Source organism: Carcharhinus amblyrhynchos, chromosome 7 (genome assembly GCF_965287045.1).
Source record: "Carcharhinus amblyrhynchos chromosome 7, sCarAmb.v2.hapA, whole genome shotgun sequence".
In the NCBI taxonomy this organism is placed as follows: domain Eukaryota; kingdom Metazoa; phylum Chordata; class Chondrichthyes; order Carcharhiniformes; family Carcharhinidae; genus Carcharhinus; species Carcharhinus amblyrhynchos.
This window is the reverse complement of record NC_137330.1, coordinates 68,857,140-68,878,499: the sequence shown is the minus strand read 5'-3', so window position 1 is coordinate 68,878,499 and position 21,360 is coordinate 68,857,140. Positions and strand designations below refer to the sequence as shown.

Genomic DNA, 21,360 nt, shown 5'->3' with positions numbered 1-21,360 from the left:
ACACTAATACATTATAAAAAACTTATTAAATTACAAAGACATTAGGACCTTTAAGTACTGAAATTTGTTCAAAAAAAAAGTGGGGAAGAGTGAATAAAACAGAATGCTGAAATAATCAGTTGAAGGTTTGAGAATTATTGTGGTCTTTATTTCCATATACATTTTTCAAATTGCTGATAAGATAGGAGGAGTAAGTGGTGGGGTGCCAAAGATAATGGCTTCTGTCTTCTTAAAGTCTGACTGGAAAAAATTGCAGCTCATCCAGGGCTGAATGTTAGACTAGCAGGCTGACACAAAGAGATGTCAAGGGATTGGCAGTAGTCGTGGAGAGATAGTGATAACCTGTCTCTCTGCATTCACGGCAAAACATCAGTAATAAATTAAACCCACTGATTAATGGTAATTAGCTTTAACTGTATAGCAGATTGTTTTATTGCATTCCATATTGCATTGAGAAGGGTTCCACACTCTTATTTACACCTCCAACTCAGACAAGTTCATGGAACCGTATAATTTCCTTGACATTAATTTCCTGTTCATATTATTTTGATGGCATTTTCTGGAGGCAATCGCTCCTCTGAATCCAGGATCAAATTACCTCCTAATGCTATGATTCTGTGAATCTAAGTTCTTGTTATGCACTCACTTTGATATTTTTACTTGTTTGAGGTTTTTATCTAGAGCACAGCAAAATGGCATAACCTACTATACTCAACACAGCATCACAGAAACCCCACAGAGCTGAAGGAGGCCATGTGATCCATCGAGTCTGCACTGACAACAATCCCACCCGGACCCTATCCCCGAAACCCCACATATTTACCCTGCTAATCCCGCTAACCTACTCATCTCAGGATATATAGGGCAATTTAACATGGCCAGTCAACCTAACCCACACATCTTTGGACTGTGGGAGGAAACCGGAGCACCCGGAGGAAAACCATGTAGACATGGGGAGAATGTGCAAACTCCACACAGATAGTGCCTCAAGCGGGAATTGAGCCCAGATCCCTGCAGCAGAGGCAGCAGTGCTAACCATTGTGCCGCTACCATTTGCTGGAGCATACCTACGACTAAACAATTACGGAGGAGATAAGCAAAAATATAAGAGTGGAACAGCATGCAGGTTTGCGACTACCAGTTTAAATGCCCTACAGTGGGAAGGACAGAAAATAACAGGACTTCAACTCTTCATTAGTATGCAACATAAACAAAAAGCCAAATGGACGAGGCTGACCGGGTTGTTTCCATGTTGCATATTTTACATATTTTGATGATCAGCATTAGAAGTGTGCCTGTGTAGGTAATAGGTGACAGTGGGATTAGATTCAACGGTGATGCTTCCTGCACTTAAATTAGCTGCTGATATTCAATGCAAAGGATCATATGTGAATAAGAGACAATTAGAAAAGTTGCTGATGGACAACTTCACATCTGTGAAACAATGCTCAGCAAAAAGTCAACATCACAGGGACAGGAGAAAACTGTTGAGAACAAAGTCGTTAGCAAATAAGCCATACCTGAACGGTCATAAGACTCATGGCAAGTACGTGCGATCTCAGCAGCCAATTCCATATGATGTCCACTTCTTTCTTCAGGCGCACCATCTGCCCCTAATGCGAACATTCCTCCAGCAAAACAGGTCAGGTGTCCCATTTTGTGCTCAAGTAATCCACCTTTCCATTCAGCAATATATTTAAGGCCTCCATTGGATTTTCTAATCAAATGAGTCTCAATTGCCTAAGTGAATCATGAAATGTTGCTTAAAATGTTTGCTTAGTCAAATATTTTGCTGCATTGTAAACAATCACTCTGGTCATAAGCAAGCTTGTAGTATTTGTGTGGTTCTTACATTGCAGGGTTTACCGCTATTGGACAGTTCTATCAGTGTTATCAATAGTGTGCTCATTTCAATTTACTGCTCATTTTTCTGTTATTGAAACACCAGATGCAGTGATGCTGAGGTTATCAAATACAAACAATCAATGCTACCCCAAAATCATTCAGCGAAACCTTCTAAATGGGAGCTAGATTTAGATAAGAATCATTCACCAGCCCCCTGTACTTCCAGTGTGGTTTCCAGGGCAGTTTGATACTATTGCAATTACATTTTCGTAACAGAGCGATTTGCAGCCATTTATGTGCTGTCAACTCTTCAAGGTTCAATTTTTTTAAATAGAATAAATCAAACTCTAATGAGCCTAAGTATATGTTTTTTGAAAAGAAAACATTAGAAGTCATAAAATCCCATCCAGCAGCTGATTCAGACTCAGTACAAAATAAATCAAGATCTCCAAATTTGCCCGAATTCCTAAATCCATGAACACCATTGCTGTATGTCTTTGGGTCAGCAAAAAGTAGATATGCTGTTTTGTTTTGCATTTACATAGCACTTCACACATCCCCAGAATACATCCAAGTGCCTTACAGCCAATGAATATTTTTGAAAAGAAGTGACTGTTGTAATGCAGGAAAGATCTCACAAACAGCAAGAAATTAATGGTCAGATAATCTGTTTTAATATTGTTGATTGGAGGGTAAACATTGACCAGGTCATCAGAAAACGACTACTCTTTGAATGTGATTTTTTTGATGCTCAACTGAGGAAACAGTTGCCCCAGTTTATCACAGCCAACAAAAGGTACCTTCCACAGTTTGGCACTCCTTCAGTGTCAGCTTGGATTGTCCATTTAAATCTATGACATGGGGTTTGAAACTATGATTACTTAAAAATACAATTAAATAAACTGGACTTCCAATGTGAAAAAACACAGAAGCTGACACGCCATTGACAACATGGATTTAATACAGGGCTACCCAAACTGAGAGTCCGAGATTCTGGGGTCTGCAGCAGCAATGGTGGCCATTCTTGCAGGTTCCTCCCCATCCCTTAATCTCAGTTAGGGGGTCACGTGTCAGGTCTTAATACTTTAACATTCATCAGAACAATGCTTCAGGTTCCAGAATGAAAAACTTGATCTCAGAATGACATGCAAGTTTGTAGAGATGCAATGTGACAATCCTATAGGTTCTACCATGATGATGTATTTCATTAAATTATCATGCTGTGGTTCTGCTCATAGAATCATAGAAACTCTACAGTGCAGAAAGTGGCCATTTGGCCCATCAAGTCTGTACCGAGCACAACCCCATGCAGGCCCTACCCCCATATCCCTACATATTTACCCACTAATCCCTCTAACCTACGCATCTCAGGACACTAAGGGGCAATTTTCGTACGGCCAATCAACCTAATCTGCACATCTTTGGACTGTGGACAAGTCCCCAGGACCGGATGGAATGCATCTGAGGGTTCTGAAAGAAATGGCGGAGGTGACAGTGGATGCCTTGGTGGTTATTTTCCAAACGTCGCTGGATTCCGGGGAAGTGCCGGAAGATTGGAAAACGGCTAATGTTACGCCGTTGTTTAAGAAGGGTGGCAGGCAAAAGGCAGGGAATTATAGGCCGGTTAGTTTAACGTCTGTTGTAGGTAAAATGTTAGAATCCGTCATCAAGGAGGAAATAGCGAGGCATCTTGAGGGGAATTGCTTGATAGAGCAGACGCAGCACGGTTTCGTTAAGGGGAAGTCATGTCTGACAAATTTATTGGCGTTCTATGAGGATGTGTCTAGGGCGGTGGATAGAGGAGAGCTGGTGGATATGGTGTTTCTTGATTTTCAGAAGGCGTTTGACAAGGTGCCTCACAAGAGGTTATTGCAGAAGGTAAGGGGGCACAGAGTTGGGGGGTAGGGTGTTAGCGTGGATAGAGGATTGGTTGTCAAATAGGAGGCAGAGAGTGGGGGTTAATGGGTGCTATTCGGATTGGCGGTTGGTGACTAGTGGAGTGCCCCAGGGGTCGGTGCTGGGGCCTCAGCTATTCACCATTTATATAGATGATCTGGAGGAGGGAACCGAGTGTATGGTGTCGAAATTTGCTGATGACACCAAGACTGGTGGAACGGCAAATTGCGTGGAGGGTGTGGAGAGTCTGCAGAAGGACCCGCCATTCAATAAGATCATGGCTGAGCCACGACAGATCAGCCATGATCTTACTGAATGGCGGGGCAGGCTCGAAGGGCTAGATGGCCTACTCCTGCTCCTATTTCTTATGTTCTTATATCTAGATAGGCTGGGCGAATGGGCCAGGAACTGGCAAATGGAATTTAATGTTGGCAAGTGCGAGGTGGTCCACTTTGGTAGGAATAATGGTAGGAAGGACTATTACTTACGTGGCGAAAAACTGCAGCAAGGCGACGGTGCAGAGGGACCTCGGGGTCCTTGTGCATGAGTCGCAAAAACCCAGCCTGCAGGTGCAGCAGGTGGTCAGGAACGCTAATGGGATGCCGGCCTTCATAGCGAGGGGGATTGAATATAAAAGTAGGGAGGTCTTGCTGCAGCTGTATAGGGCATTGGTGAGGCCGCAGCTGGAGTACTGTGTGCAGTTTTGGGCGCCGCACTTACGCAAGGATATTTTGGCCTTGGAGGGAGTGCAGAGGAGGTTTACTAGGCTGATTCCGGAGTTGAGGGGGTTGAGCTATGAGGAGAGGCTGAATAAACTAGGCTTGTACTCGTTAGAGTTTAGAAGAATGAGGGGAGATCTCATTGAGACATATAAGATGATGAATGGGATGGATAGGATAGAGGTGGAGAGACTCTTCCTGCTCAGAAAGGACAGTAGGACTAGGGGGCACAGCCTCAAGATAAAGGGGGGGGCAGTTTAGAATGGAGTTGAGGAGGAACTTCTTCACTCAAAGGGTGGTGAATCTCTGGAATTCTCTGCCCGTTGAAGTGGTGGAGGCTGCCTCGCTCAATATTTTTAAGACGCGGGTTGATAGGTTTTTGATAAGCGAGGGGATTAAGGGTTATGGGGAGAGGGCGGGAATGTGGAACTGAGCCACGACAGATCAGCCATGATCTTATTGAATGGCGGGGCAGGCTCGAGGGGCTAGATGGCCTACTCCTGCTCCTATTTCTTATGTTCTTATGTTCTGTGGAAGGAAACCAGAGCACCCGGAGGAAACTCACGCAGACACAAGGAGAATGTGCAAACTCCACACATACAGTGATTCAAACCGGGAATCAAACCCAGGTCCTTGGTGCTATGAAGCAGCAGTTCTAACCACAGTGCTACTGTGCCGCCTGTGTCATTACACTGTGTATCCATATAATATCCTCTAGATCCAGACCATGAGATGTATGTGAATACAAACATTTATAAACTAAAAGCTCAAAGATGAAGAAATAATTTCATTCGAAAAAACTGATCATAGAAAATTTTCAAACAATAAGTATAGATAATAAGCTAGAATTAGCAATTCATCATGTTTCAATATACATAAAATCTTCATTGTTTGACTTTTTAAATTCATTTTATGGCTAACTTTTTATATTCTGTTGAGTGTCCATATTTTGTGATTAGAGTGTTCTGCACAATATTATTTGATGTTATGCTGAAATAACATTGAGGCAGATTATTGTAATAAGCAAACAAAAATATATATACACCTGATTTTTCTTAGTTCAGTATCAAACTTACAAAACCGTCATCTAATTAATTTGTAAATGTAAGTACTAAAACCTTTCTGCATAAGATTTGTTCATGAAACAATATGTACACTGGTATTACCAAGAGACTAGATAAAAGATTAAAATGCCCTGTTTACCTGAACTGCATCATAATACATTTTCCGGGCTTCTTCATCAGTCTTGTCTGACATCAGCCAGGCCTTGAGCAAATATTCATAAAAGCTGTCTCCAAGCCCTCCAACAGATACGTGATCTGAAAGACCGGGTACATAAACCAGCAAGTTCCAAAAGATATTGCAACACGAAGCAAACAATGAGGTTATAAAATCATTCACTCGCATATAGCACATTACTGACAGTTCATTTTTTTTAACGGTTATAGACTACACCAGAATATATGACACAAATACAAGCACAGATCTTAAACCTTTGACTTTGGTTTACATAAAGTATGATTCTCTTGTATTTAATTAAGCACTCCCACAAACAGTAAAACCCATTTTCCTCAGCACTTAATAATACAATTTGGGTAGGTTTAAAGAAGCTAGCCTATCAATATTATCAATTAGGATGGAACAATTAATCTGTTCCACATTATGAACAATGACAGTCTTGAAAAACAAAAACCCACCATATTAAAACTGGCACCCAAACTGCAGATGCAGCTGTTACTCTCCTCTCACAGCTAAACATGTGTGATAATTCCTAAAAAAAACTGATAATACAGAACAGTTGCAATTCTTTCATGTAACGTTCCTGTGTATGCATGTTTTAAAGCATTACTTTTGTGCATTTTCCAGTTAAAGGCTGTAGCTATGTCGAGGAGGAAGTGCAGTTGCAAAACATCCGAGGTCCTTGTAAGCTTCAATCTCACCCAGTCTGCCAGGAAAGGTCTGTGCAACACATCAGTAATTTTAATGTTTCCAAGTGCAGCCAGCAGGCCCTGCTTCTGCCAAATATTATAAAAGGCTCCACAATAATTTTTTGGAAGCAACTCGGAGACTGCTTAATCTCTGATTTTTATGACAGGAAATCATACTGCATTGACCTTATACTCCACACAGCATCAAGCCAAGAGCTGTACAGCCACTTTCATATCAATGCTCAACAAAAAATGTTTTGCATCACTGCAAAAGTGGCAGTACTCTTAGAGTATATGTAGACATGATACCACATTTGCCAAACACCATTTTCCTTTCATAAATCCTTGTTGACTGCCCAATCATATGGTGATTTTCCAAGTGCCCAGTTATTACATCCTAAATAATACTTTATAACTGATAGTAGGCTAGCTGATCTAGAGTTACCTATTTTCTTTCTTCTTTTCTTGAATAGCAGCTCTGTGAACAATTTCCAATCCATTATTCTACTCTAAAATATTCTGAAGTCTAGGTAATTCTGGAAAATCAAGACCAAGCATCTATTATCTCCATACCTACCTCTGGTTATTAGGTTCAGGGCATTTCTGGGCCCTTAATCTGATTAAGTTACCCTGTATTATTTTCAGACTCTTAGTTCTCAGTTATTTCTGGAATATATTTGCTGTCGTCTTGACAGATCGAGTCTTAACTTAATTGTAAAATCACAGAATGGCTACAATGCAAGTGGAGGCCATTCAGCTTGCTGCGTGCTTGCAGGTTCTCTGTAACAGCTCCTTTCACAGCCCTGCTTTTACGCTGTAGCCTTGAAAAACATTCCCCTATAAATTATCCCATTCCTTTTTAAATGCCACAACTGAATTGGTCTCCATCACACACTTATACATTTCAGATCCTAACCACGTCACCTCTGGTTCTTCAGCCCATCGACTTAAAATTAATGTCGTCTGGTTCTTGACTTTTCCACCGAAAGGAACAATTTTCCACCAGCTACTCTTCCCAGACCCCCTCATGGTTTTGAATACCTTTATCATTAATCAACTCAGTCTCATTCCACAATATAAAATTTCAAATAGCCTCTTCCCAAGTTGGTTCTTCAATATAATGATCCATAAAACTATCTTCAACATGTTTCATGAACTCAACCTCCACAATTTTGATTTGTCCAGCCTAAGAGGTTACTGTATTACCCTTGTTACTTACTCCTGTTTTGGTCCGTATTCTGTTCAACATGACAACCACTGTTAAAGAGCCTATAAATTATTGTCACCAGTGTTTTCTGCCCTGTAATTAGTTCTTAGCTCCACTCAAAACTGATTCTATCTCTTCATTTTCAGAATTAATATCCTTTGTCACCACGGCAAACCCCCCCCTCCCCCCAACCCAAACCAGGTTTGCTCATTGCATTTTCCATTTTGCCCTTCTCTTCTAAAGGTAAAATATCCTGGAATATTTAATTTCTAACGCTGTTGTCTCTGCAACCATGTCTTCATCATGACTATTCGATCAAAGCCATCTATTTTTATCTGTGCTACTTATTCACATATTCAAAAGCTTTATCTTTAACTTTTTTTGATTTGTTCTCCTGATGCATCTTAATCACCAATGCCCTATTGCTGTTGTTGAGCTGTATGTATCTTTCTGAGCCACTCCTCTTATTTTTACCCAAAATGCCACTCTGCTCTATAATCTACTAATATTTTTCTTTCTGCTTTGGAATTTACCCTTCCATGAATCCTTCCACATCCTCTTCATGAGTTTGAAGTCCTGTCTACTGCACTAATTACTTTATTCACAAGGACACCATTCTCAGTCTGATTTAATTGGAGCCCGGTCCCAAAGGAACAGCTCTTTCCCCAGAAATGGTACCATGCCCCCTGAATTGAAGCCTTTTCTCCCAGGTCACTCATGCAGCTTCATCTTTGCACTTCTGATCTGTTTGTCCCAATGTCAATTTGCATGTAGATCAGGTAACAATCTACACATTATTACCTGTCAGGAGCTACATTTGAATTTTGACCGTAGCTCCCCAAACTCTCAGGATTCTCATTTCTAATTCCAACTTTGTCACTGGTTTTGACATGGACCATGGCATGATCTACCCCTTCCATTTCAGGTCCTTCTACAACCATGTCCTTAACATCCTGGCACAAGGCAGACCACACAACCTTCAGAGCTGCTAAACGCAATTGCAGAAGATTGTAGTTACCTCCCTAACTTTACTTACCACACCACGACCGGGTTCCTTTTCACTCCCTCCATTTGAATGGCTTCCTGCATCATGGCTTAGTTCCACTAGGATAAAGGCAAAGGCCACCATATCACATTCCACCCCCCCTCCCCCGTCCCACCTCTGAACTCCATGCAAAGCCAAAAGTTAAAGTAAATAGAATTTCCATGACGAAAACATGCTGCTTTTCACAAGATAATTCAAAATTAAAGGCAAGGAATTCTTGAACTTAGATCAGACATATTGCAAAATACTCAAGATATAAATGCAAAATCTTGAAGATCAGGAGATGCACAGCTACTAACTGTACAGCTACTTCATTACTGGTTGCAATTATCCCTAATTGCAGTGCACTTTAGTTATCATGATGGAAAATGTGGAAAGAAAATTGGCAGTAATGAACCATTATGCACAAACTTCACTTACATCTTTGCAGATGCATAATATGCCTGGCTCCTGGTTTTAGCCTTCATCTTCACCACTACGATACAGAGAAGGGACAAATAGGGACAAATGGCTCCCTTGGATGCCAATGGTGATCTCCAGTTTGGCCAATAGGCAGAAGGATCTAAAAGGGCTAATTACATTTTACTACACACCTTTCCACCATCGTTCAACCGAGAACTGATAATCCCTCACATTTCACAGTAGACAGATGAGACAACAGGCTGTCCCTCCAAAGATGCAATTGCTTAAGCATTTGCTTAATGTTCAATACACAGTTTTAACAAACAAAATCTGTAATTCATAAGAAGGAGCTGCAGCACTTCCCTGTATTCCCACAAGGACAGAAGGACAATTTAAGATCCAGTCATTAAGGGTCACTGTAATGCATGACCTACAGCTAGCCTTTGAGGAAAAGTTTGTGATCTCAGAAAGAATAACAACTATATTACAAATACAAGTTTATGAAGCCAGAGGAATTCAGAACCCCCTATACTGCACCAATATGCATTGCAGAGCGGAACGGAGAGGCCTTGCACAACCCCACACAACATTCCCTTTGACGTGCACGAGTGTAGTCACATAGCAATCTTACAGGGGCTGCGCAGTGCAACAGGTTGCACACAATAAAGAAAAATGAGAGGGTGCATTGATTGCAAAATCATTGAATGAGACATTTAAACTACTCAACATGTTTCCAGCTTCCAAGTATAGGTGGCAATCTTGAGACGTACATTCTAAAAGAAAACATAGTCTAGCAAATAAAGGCATAAAGGAAGCTATATCCTGAGGTTTTCAAGATTACCATGGAAACCTTTGACATTTGCAATTGAAACAAGTAACTGCACATTAATCTTCAAGGACACTCATCAATAATATCCTGTGTTATTATATGCATTATTGCAGCAGGCAAAATTCTACAGGCACATTTCTGCAGCAATTCACTGTCACTCTGCTGTCAGATTAGTCAGTTTAAATGAATTCACACAAAAACTGGCAACGTGCCAGAATTTCTTTACTAAATTAGAGTTCTTCAACAATGAGAGATAAAAACTGATATTCCAGGAAGAGGAGATTTCAAATGCATTCTGATGTTTTTGCAAGGCAAATGCTTCTAAAGCAGTAAATATTAATCCTAACTATTTTGGGGGTAAGGGGTAAAGAGAAGGGAAAAACATACTGATTTAGTGTATGAAATCCATAAGCGAAATATTGTATGCTTTAAAATGGTTATGAAATTTGATAACAATATAGCACTGTAATGTTAATCAGTTTCTTTCCCATGTAATCACAGATCAAGTTAAATTAAAAATCACAAAGTTCTGAAACATGTACTTGTTGCAACCTGCCCACACAAGATAGCATTCAAAGATATACGTTCTAAGCAATATTGCAAATAAAACGTGCTTGGACTTGATTGCTGCTTGGACAGAGAGGCTCACACCACCGAATTTCACAAGGCAGACCACACAACCTTCAGAGCTGCTGGTTGCAATTGTTGTGCCCAGTGGGCTGACTGGGGAGTCTCATTTGCTTCAGAGTCAATTCAAACTCTGGACATACTCTCCAAAACGTTGATATCAGAATGAAGCAAACTTGCTTTGCATAAAGCATACGGTTGCAGTGCAAATGGATCTATAAATGCTAATTTGCCTCCTTCCTCATGCTAGTCTTTAGGGTGCGGTTTCACTAACATGCTTTTTTTTCATTCCAATTACCTTCCTGACTTTTCTTTCATATTAAAATGCATAGAAAATGTTTCTACTTGCAGGGGAATGCAAAGAGAGAGAGCAGAAGAGTGACTAATAAATCCAACTAAAAATTAAACAAATGCTTCATTTGGAGTGGTGAGAAAGTGCAGCTTGTTACCACAAGCAATAATTAAAGCAATTGGCATGCTATGTAACGGGCAGCTAGATAAACAGGGAGGAAGAAATGTATAAAATAATTTATTGGCAAGATAAAATGAAGTTAAATGAGAGGAAGCTCATGTTTGTTTTATTCACTCATGGGATTTGGGTGTCATTGGCGAGGCCAGCATCTTTTGCTCGCAACTAGTTACCCTTGAGAAGCTGGTGATGACCAGCTATCTTGAACTGGGCCGTCTGCTTGGTGGTACAATGCTGCTGAGAAGGAAGTTCCAGGATTTTGATTCCAGTACAGTAAAGGAACACTATGGCGTGGGAGGGATCTTGCAGACGGTAGGTCTTTCCGCACATCTTCTATCCTTTCCTGATAGGTGGCTGAGGTCATGGGTTTGGAAACTACTGCTGAAGGAGCCTTGGCAAGTTTCTGCAATGAATTTTGCACATTGTATATGGTGTTACTATTGACTGCCAATGGTGGAGTGAATGAATGTTGTGATGTGTGTACCTTTAAGAGATTTTAAAAAAAAACATGATTTCCACAGCTCTCAGTTTCAGTGATGTTATTGTTGCCAGACTAACTGCAATGAGTCCTTTTATTGCTACTTTAGTAGTTTAAATGGGGTTGTTTGTTTTTACTCTGGGATAAGTTTTAAGATCCTGCATTGTTAGAAGGTCAGTCATGTGTTTTTGGACAGGTTATTTTTCATTTTCAGTTTGGAGCTGCAGGTTTGAGTTTCAGTTTTAGAAGGTACAGCAAGCTAAAAAATAAGTGTTTTCCCTCTCTCCCTGTTTTATTTGGAAATTCTGCTGGTGATCTTAAAGCAAGGTTTTGCCTTCCTGAAGGAAAAAATCTGTTGTTGGGGCTGGACCAGAGTCTGTCTGGCGTTTTGGGAAGTGTCTTGTCTTCAAACTATTCTGAGTCATTTGACTGCAGAATGTAACAGAATTCAATGATCTTGATTCCAGTACCACGTGACTATTAATCTGTGCTGTGTTAAACCTGTGTAAGGGGTCTTTTGTCCATGGGATTGGTTTAACTGGAACACTGAACATGGAGTTTGCACATTCTCCTTGTGCCTGCATGGGGTTCCTCCCAAAGTACAAAGATGTGCAGGTTAGGTTAATTGGCCATGCTAAAATTGCCCCTTAGTGTCCCGAGATGTGTAGGTTAGAGGGATTAGTGGGTAAATATATAGGGATATGGGGGTAGGCCTGGGTGGGATTGTGGTCAGTGCAGATTCCATGGGCCAAATGGCCTCTTTCTGCACTGTAGGGTTTCTATGATTTCTATGGTTGTATATATCTTTGTTAAGGGTTATACGTATCATGATTGTTTCTTGTTTGTAATTGATAAAAGTTCTTGCTAATCTTCTTACTATACATTTAAACTATCTTCTTAAATAAACTTTGTTTGATAAAAGCTCCCTTTTGGGTCACTTGAATCATACCTGAAGTGAAACATCTCATGCTTATCCGAGCCAAATTCAAGATGCAAAACTTATGATTCAGACAGGCTTCATAAAATACTTTGGAGTTTCTAACCTGAACCACAACAACGTTTAAGATCGTGGATGGGGTGCCGATCTAGGTGGTTTTGTCCTAGAGGAAGGTGGCAATGTTGTCACGCATTTTTAGAGCTACACGCATCTAGACAAATGGAGAATATTCCATTGCATTCCTGGCTTGTGCCTTGTAGATGGTCAGGTTTTGGGAACTTGGGTGGTGAGTTAATCGCTTCAAGATTCTCAGTCTCTGACTTGCTCAGGATGTTTATAATGGGAGAATTCAGCTGTGGCATTAATTGTCAAGGAGCGATGGCAAGATTCTCTCTTGTTGGAGATGGTTATTGCCTGGCATTTGTGTGCAAATGTTGTATAGCATTCAAAGAATCATAGTGAAGATATGACAAATAACCAGGTCACTCAGCCCAACCACTCCATACCTATGTTTAAGCTCCACTTGAGTTTCCCCCCATATTTCCTTCTCCTTCGTGTATGCTTGTCAAGTTTCCCCTTAAGGGGATCTATCCTACTTGCTCCAATGGCTACGTGTGCTAATGGGTTCACATTCTCATCACTCTTTGGACATATAGCTTCTTCTGAATTCCCTAATTAATTTCTGAATGACTATCTTATACTTATGGCCTCTACTTATACTGTTTCTCCCCAAGAGAAAACATTCTCTCTGCCTCCACTTTATCACAATCTTTCATAATTTTAAAGAACCACTCAATCTTTTTTCATGAGAAAGGAGACCCAGTCTGTCAATCTTTTCTTGATATGTATATCCACACATTTTTGGAGTCATCTTTGTAAATCTTCTCTGCACCCTCTTCAGTGCCATTGTTTCCTTTTTAGAATACAGCACTCTGAACTGCACACTAAAGAATTCTACAGTAACCATACCCTGAAGTACAGTAACTATATAACATCTATGTGCCACTTAGGCCCAACCCTCATTGTTGTTCAGGTCTGATTACTTCAGTATCACAGGAACTGTAAATGGTGCCAGACATCCTCACATCAGACTTTATGATGCAGGGAATGTCACTGACACATCAGCTGAAGATGGTTAGTCTTCACAGACCACTCTAAAGAATTTCTGCAGTGATGTCTTGAGAATGGGATGATTGGCCTCCAACAACTGTAGGCATCTTCTTTTATGCTAGGTATGCCTCCAACCAAATAAGAATTTTGTCCTATTTTCCAATGACTTCAATTTTGTCAAGACTCCTTGATCCTAGTCTCAGTCAAACACTGCTTTGATGTCAAGAGCAGTCACTTTCACATCTCTCGAGTTCAACTTTTTTGTCCATGTTTGAACAAAGTCTGAAATTAGGTCAGGAGTCAAGTGACCCTGGGAGATCCTAAACTGAACATGAGTGAATAGATTATTGCTGTGTAAGGATTGCTTGATAATGTAGTCAATGATGCCTTCTATCACTTTGTTGATGATTGAGCGAAGTCTGATGACTGGATAGGAACTGTTCAATGTTTTGTGGACAGAAGACACATTAGCAATTTTCCACACTGTTAGGGAGATGCCACTTTTGTAGCTGCACTGGTACACCGTGGCTATGGAGCACAAGTGTTCAGTACTCTTGCCAAATTGTTATCAGGGCCTATTGCCTTTGCAGTTTCCAGTATCTTCAGCCATTTCTTGATATCACAAGGAGTGAATCAAACTGGCTGAAGACTGATACTTATAATGCTGGGGCCCTCAGGAGGAGGCCACAATGGATCATTCACTTGGTACTTCTGACTGAAGATTGTTACAAATGCTTCAGACTTGTCTTTGGCTCTGATGTACTGGGCACTCCCATGATTGAACATGGGGATATTTCTGGAGCCTCCTTCTTCTCCTAATAATTGTTTAGCTGTCCACCACCATTCACAACTGGATGTGGCAGAACTGCAGAATTTGGTTTGTTCCTTTGTTGTGGGATCCCTTAATCTGTCTATGTGAACCTGTTGGACCTATTTCTCTGCTTAAAATTCTACAGAAGTATCTCTATTTTCATTGCGTTCACTAGCATTTAAAAAAAACTCAGAAGTGTGCTCAGGATGAGATTTCTGCCTTGGTCAGCTTCTTCCTTCTCAATAGTATCTTTATTTTCTTGTACAATGGCCTTCTCCACCTCCGCATCTGTTAGATTTAGATAGTGGAGAAGGTTGCTGGGTCATTGCCCCAGGGAAAGCAAGTAACCACAAAAGCACTGCAACAGTAACGGATGGGGTGGCAAAGTGACAGGGCATCATGTGACAAGTTCAAATATTGAAGGGAAATACAAAATGAAACTAAAATCATACTGGGCAAGAGTTGGACATGGTGTAAGTTTTCAGATAAGGGACACCTGCTTCCATTATTGCACTTCCATCACTGCTGTGGAATCATTTTATTGATTTTAAATGTTATTCAATCTCAAAACAGACTAGAAATGACTGAGATATGCCAAAATCAATACTGACATTTCATTTTGCAATGCCTACAGAAAGGCAGGATTTCAAAGCAATTTTTCACTCAACATTCCTTTTGTGGGAACGGTGATACACAGTCATGAGTGGTTTAGCTGCAAATCCTTTCAAAATTCAGCAATTGTAGAAATAAATTTCAAAACATGTGGAGCAAAACTGTGTACAGAGTAACAGGCATTTACTAATCTGAATAATGGGCTTAGATAACCTCAGGACCCACAGTGATTTAGGACTATTAGCTGAAGCTCTTGATGAGATCATTGCCTGCTAATAACTCCTAAGTATTATCATTCCTTATGTGATCACTGCAGTGTGTCGAGTACATGTCTTCATATTGTTGCAGGTGCAATCTTTTGAATGAGGTACCAACAGATGTATACAAAATATGTCAGAGAACTAGTCAGCAAACTGTATTGCACTGAGCAACATTCTCTGATCGTTAACACAACCAAAACATAAACCCAATTCAACTGATCATTCATCAGAGTACCGTAAGCGGTGAATATGTGTGCAAATTGACTGCCTTGATGTCTACCAAAGGTAACAGTAACTGTGCTCCAAAAGTAATTAACTTATTGTAAAGTCTTAAGATCCCGATAATGTATTAAGATGCAATATAAATTAAACCAGAAATACTATTTTTTGCATAATGACAATGGTTCACTCTTTTTCGACCAACCAGAGGACACTACATCATGTATTCATGGCACTATTTACATTAATCTACATGACCATCATACAGATGTCTATTCAGTGACAAAATGATTAGACAATGAGGAAAGTAAAAAAAAGGTTTGAAAATACACTGACTAATAAGCCATATAGAGGAAAATTCTTCCCTTCAGGACTGAAAGTGCACCCATCTTGTTTGACATTTCATTCCCACTCCAAACTTTGTTTTTTAAATATTGACATTGAAGTCTCTTTTTCTGGGATTATGCCATTCTGTTTGCAATGCTGATGTCATATTTGACCCAAAGATGAGCTTCTGGCCTCACATTCATACCACCACCAAGACTGCCTAGTTCCACCTCTGTACTGTTACTCAATTTTGCCCCATCACAACCCAGCTGTTGCTGGTCCTCTCATTCATACCTTTGTCATCTCTAGATTTGACTATTCTGGCACATAACTGGCTCAGCTCCCACAGTCTACTCCCTGTACACTTGGTGATCCAAAAGCCTAAAGCCTATGTCTTCACTTGCACTGAATCTCGGTCACCCTTGACCATTAATGGCTCTTAGTCAAGCAACATCTTGATTTTAAACTTCTCATCCTTGTTTTCAAATTCCCCTATAGCTTTGTCCCTCTCTATCAATGTAATTTCCTTAAACCCCAAAATCTTCTGAGATATCTGGATTCCTCTAATTCTTGTTTCTTGTGTATTCCCAATTATAATTGCTTCATTATTGGTGGCCACTTTCAGTTGCCTACCCTTCCTACATTTTTCTGCCTCTCCAACCTGTTTTCCTCTTTTAAAACAGTCCTTAATATTTACCCGTTTGACCAAACTAGGATTGTTGTCAGTGCAAGTTTGATGGGCCGATTCTTTTTCAACGCTTACATTTAAATTCATTCTACCAAAGTAGGACATTTACATCCATGGTTTAACATGCTGACTACTTTATGAGGAATGGCTATCTCCCCAAAAACCTCCTTTATAATATTTTACTATCCTAAAGGCATAATGCGAAAGTTAGCATGCAGCTGTTATCACTGGATGGATGCCTTTAAGAATGAGTGTTACCATGAGCAAAGAACTGGGATATCTTCAGAGATGAGGTCGCTTCTTGATCTAATTGACACTACACTGGCTTTCACTTGGGCGAGGCAATAATCTAAGACCCTTAATAACATACTGAAATAATTACCAATGCTCTTTAGAAGGAAGAACGCCCCGATACTAATATTTTAATGAACTGATTGGTATAATTTGCAGTGACAAATTGTTTCAGGATTTGAAGATAAAAGGTAAGAGGTTGAAGAAGTTTGGAGGATAACATCAGCTTCTAAACCATTCCAGTGACTTTGGAATGATGTAAAACATGACTTGCCAGCACTTGGATTCCTCAATGGAAGTGAATACAATACCTACTTGGTTTCCTCTCCACATTCTTAGGTTATTTGCTTTTCATTGTCATCAGTGAGTAATATAGCCAAGCTGCTTCATGTGGCATTGATTGATTCTGTACTTTTTGCCAAGATCACCTTCTAGTACTTTGAATGTTCACCAAGATAGGCTGGATAATTTACACTATGATTGGAAATCAATTCTGGGAGTCAAAATAAACTTCAATCTATGCCATTCATCACTATAAAGGATCTACTGGAAAATCTACAATCCTTGAACATGAGTGTCAACATCGGATATTGTCAACAACAACTAGCTCAAGAACATTACTGTCCAAAACATCAGCTGAATGACAAAAAATGAAGTGTTGGAAAAACTCAGCAGGTCTGGCAGTGTCTGTGGAGAGAGAAACAGAGTTAATGTTTGAGTCCAACATGATTCTTCTTCAGGACTAGTGAGAGACAGAAGTGTGATGGGATTAAGCTATTTGGGAGGGGCAGGGCTGCCCTCTAACCTATCCTTGACCATTCCATTTTGTTCCACCTGACCCTCCTCCCTCCCCTCCTTTTTCAATAGCATCAACCCATCATAATTACATATTGGACAGCAACTCTCTCCACAGCTATTGCCAGACCCACTGAGTTTTACCAGCACTTCGTTTTTTTCAGATTTCTAATATCTGCAGTACTTTACTTTCCTTCTATCAGAATGGAGTAGCAGCTGACCAACACATACTGACAGATAGTAACGTGTAGGAAATACAATCGATATTGTGATTGGAAATTTCAGAAACATATTTGGCAACCAAAAGAACATAACAGAATGTACTTAAATGGTGAAAAATAACTTTTCTCAGATGAATAAATTGCAGTACGAGAAAAATAAGTATTCTTACTCAATACTTATTAGTGAAGAATTAGGTGAGGTCATACACTTGCATGTTTTTGAAAGAAAAAAATTTCTAATAGATTTACTTACGTTGACCCCATTGACCGCTGTTGGGGTTCAAGTAATTTGGATACAGTCCTTGTGGTTTATCCAAACGATTCAAAACTTTTCGAATGTTCATCATCTGTCAAAACAGCCTGAATTACTGCATTTTGAATTTCTAAACTGATAGTAATGACTACTAACAACAAAAACAGGTTTAATTTTAAAACTAAATCAAAAGAAAAATCAAAGTTTCTGCTCCAAAATCTAATTTATATTTCATTAGGTTTCAAATATTCTCTCTGCTCCAATTACAGCTCAATATGTCTTTTCATTCCCTCAAGCACAGTAGAAATTAAATAAATATTTTAGCTTTACATCAAGTCAGAAAATTCTCACTTTGTGAAACAAAAATATCCAAGGTAAAAAAAAATGCTTTGTGTAACTCAAGGATAGCCTTAAGTAAAAGCATAAGCAATTGCTGTGGTTCAATTCACCGTACACATTTCTCCCATTTCCAATGTTGACTGTGGTACAATGATTGTATAGGGAGTAAAGCACTAGGGTCTTTGACAGTGGAGCACAGAGGTGGAAAAACAGAGGGAAATTCACCCTAGATTGCCATAATTACATAGATTACATACATCAGGGGGCTGAGCTGCATGGTTATTTGATCAGGAGAAGGTGTTTAGGAGACAACATTTGTCATGTTTGGTGTGGAAATTAGTACATAATAATCTTCCAGTATGCTATGTTAGGAAGAGCTGTTTGAAAGGATTCGACATTTAGAGGGGTTCTGGATTACTTGGATACTAATTATTGAGCATATTATCCAATATTTTGGAAACAAATTAAAAATGCCACAATGTGGTAACTGACCTTTTCTGCAAACACTGGATTTCCAGACAGTTGACTTAAATGCATGAACTCGAGATGCAAGGTGCCAAATTCAGCCAAGATACTGCTACCTCCTGAGGCCCAAGGCCAGTTTCGACCAATTCCACTGTAAAAGCATTCAATGCAGAATGTGGTAAAGCTGTATTAAACGTACAAATTATTTTCTGTCCTACACCAAAATATTTGGAACAGATGAGCCAAGTACTTAAAATTGAAGGGAACAGATGCCTAGATCTCAAAGTAATCAGTGTGATCAGCAAGACTGAACTCATCAGCATTTGTGTTAAAAGTTAGACTTGCATTCATTTACTTTTCATAAACAAACATCCAAACAGTCTGCAAATTTCACCAAATAAAAACATGTTATTTATGATTAAGTGCATCAGAATTATGAAATTTAAAAGCTGGGATAACCCTTGGAATATATTTTATTCCACTAGGATATAAAATTCAGTATATTGAAACATATGCATAAATTTATGAACCAGAACTGCTCACTTATTGCAAATTGAACATGTTCCAGATACAGCTGATTACAGGAGCGCCCACCCACTGCTTGTGAGTCAAAAGGAGATTTTCTATTCCTGACGTGAGATATTCCACTGTATTCAGATTGCTAGTATAGCAACTCTCGATAAGATAAACTAACATAAGAATGCTTTGCTGCTGGCTGTTGCTGATTGGACAGCTACAACATTAGTGTGTATAACACCAAGGAAGGAGAATGCCAAAAAAAAAGCAAGAAGCAACACAAAGAAACGGAGCAAGGCACAATATTTATTTTGACATAGAATGAAAGCAAAATAGTATGGATGCTGGGGATCAGAAATAAAAACAGAAGTGTTGCAAAAACTCAGCAGGTCCGACAGAATCTGCAGAGAGACAAAAACAGAGCCGAAGTAATCACATTTCTACCTTTCTTTAGTTCCAAAGAAGCATCATATTGGACTCGAAACAGAAACTCTGTTTCTCTTCCCACAGATGCTGACAGACCTGCTGATTTTTTCCAGCAGAGCATTGGATAAATTGATAGGGAGCAGTGGGAAATGTGATTCGATGATGAATCGGCAGTGGCTCACTGTTACACAGCATATTGTGCAATATGCATTGGGGCAAAATAGTTTCTATTGGCAACTTCAATAATAACTGAAATGCAAAATGGAACATAGGTGAAGCTTGAAAAGAAAATGAAATACATAGGGCAAGATTAAAATCTAGGCCTAGCTCAAGGCTCATTTTTTCCTGAGCCACCAGAGCCTGACAAACAATGCTAGAGGCTGGAACAGATGAGCTTTCAAAAAAGATGCATGGAACTTATATGATCAATGATGGTTCCTGTACAGTCAACATTAATGTTTTGTTTTCATTGTTCACAGGACTTCCCTGTGCACACAGTTTATACACAAATTCATATAACAGTAATTGAACTTAAGGTATTTCAATGGATGCATTATAAGACAATGTATAAATACCACTTCTTTCCTGATCCAAAAGGTTGACTTCCATTGAGTTATTACCTACTTCAAAAAGTAAAAAATTGTGTTTCTTTTAATCTTTTTCATGCAAATGACATTGGCAAGGATATTATTTATTCCCCATCCCTATTTGCCCTCGAGACAACTGAATGACTCGCTCACCCATTTCAGAAAGCAGTTAAGCATGAACCACAGAGCTGGACAGATTGGTGAGGAAGTATTTCCTCCTTGGTTTTTATGAACATTCCTGGCTATGTATTCGAGGCAAATAGGGAGATAAGTGGAAGTATTGATCAAGTTTCATGGCTAGCATAGCTGATAGTAAATTTAGTCAACCAAATTTAAACTGTCAAGCCTATGGTGGGTTTTTAATTCATATTTACAGATCATCAGGACTTTGGATCACTAGTCCAGTAGCGTTGCCACAATGCTTTGAAGTGCAAGCTACTTTGAGGACATTTTATATGAAAGGCAAAACCTGAATGAAAATCACTATAAATTCCTTACAATTAAGGACATTTTTAATCATTGCAAAGAATGCTGTAAAGTACCGTATATACCTGGCCTATTAAGGAAAATGATGAAAAGTTTAATTAAATTTCCTTGCTTATAATAGGGCATAAATAATATCAATTTAAAAATGTCTAACTTCTAACATTTTTTCATTAACTTATCTAATCAGAATCTGTTGTAGTTAGAAAATCCTGTTTTTTAACAAAAGCATAGTTTATATTTTACATTTCATATTTCACCTAATCTTTTACCAATATAACATGTAATTGATTTATTGGTAACTGCACTTGCACATTTAGTGGACGTGCAGTGGGTAGGTGAAGCAGTGCTGTGGGGATTTAAAAGTGGGATAAAAAGTATTCAGATTCTGCAGAGCAGTTTTAATTAACCTAGCTGAACAATCAACTTTCCTCCCAAAACAAAATAATGGAAACAAATATTTAAGAGTGAAAAAATAACAGCGGCCTCTCATTGCTAGTTGCTGCATAGGTAAATTAAAAATCTGTGATTACCAGAAGGGTAAAGAATTTTTTTTTCTGAATTTAAGTTCATGC

General features: G+C 39.3%; 1 protein-coding gene across 1 annotated transcript in view; it reads right to left on the bottom strand.

The window, feature by feature from the left end:
* Positions 1 to 21,360, bottom strand: part of man1a1 (mannosidase, alpha, class 1A, member 1) — a 464,837-nt gene that overhangs the window by 20,221 nt on the left and 423,256 nt on the right. Inside the window, exons 6-9 of the mRNA XM_080192541.1 lie at positions 18,801 to 18,924; positions 17,970 to 18,063; positions 5,664 to 5,779; positions 1,521 to 1,740 (exon numbers count right to left, since the gene is read on the bottom strand). Coding sequence (XP_080048667.1) covers positions 1,521 to 1,740; positions 5,664 to 5,779; positions 17,970 to 18,063; positions 18,801 to 18,924 — 554 coding nt within the window. The remainder of the gene's footprint in view (positions 1 to 1,520; positions 1,741 to 5,663; positions 5,780 to 17,969; positions 18,064 to 18,800; positions 18,925 to 21,360) is intronic.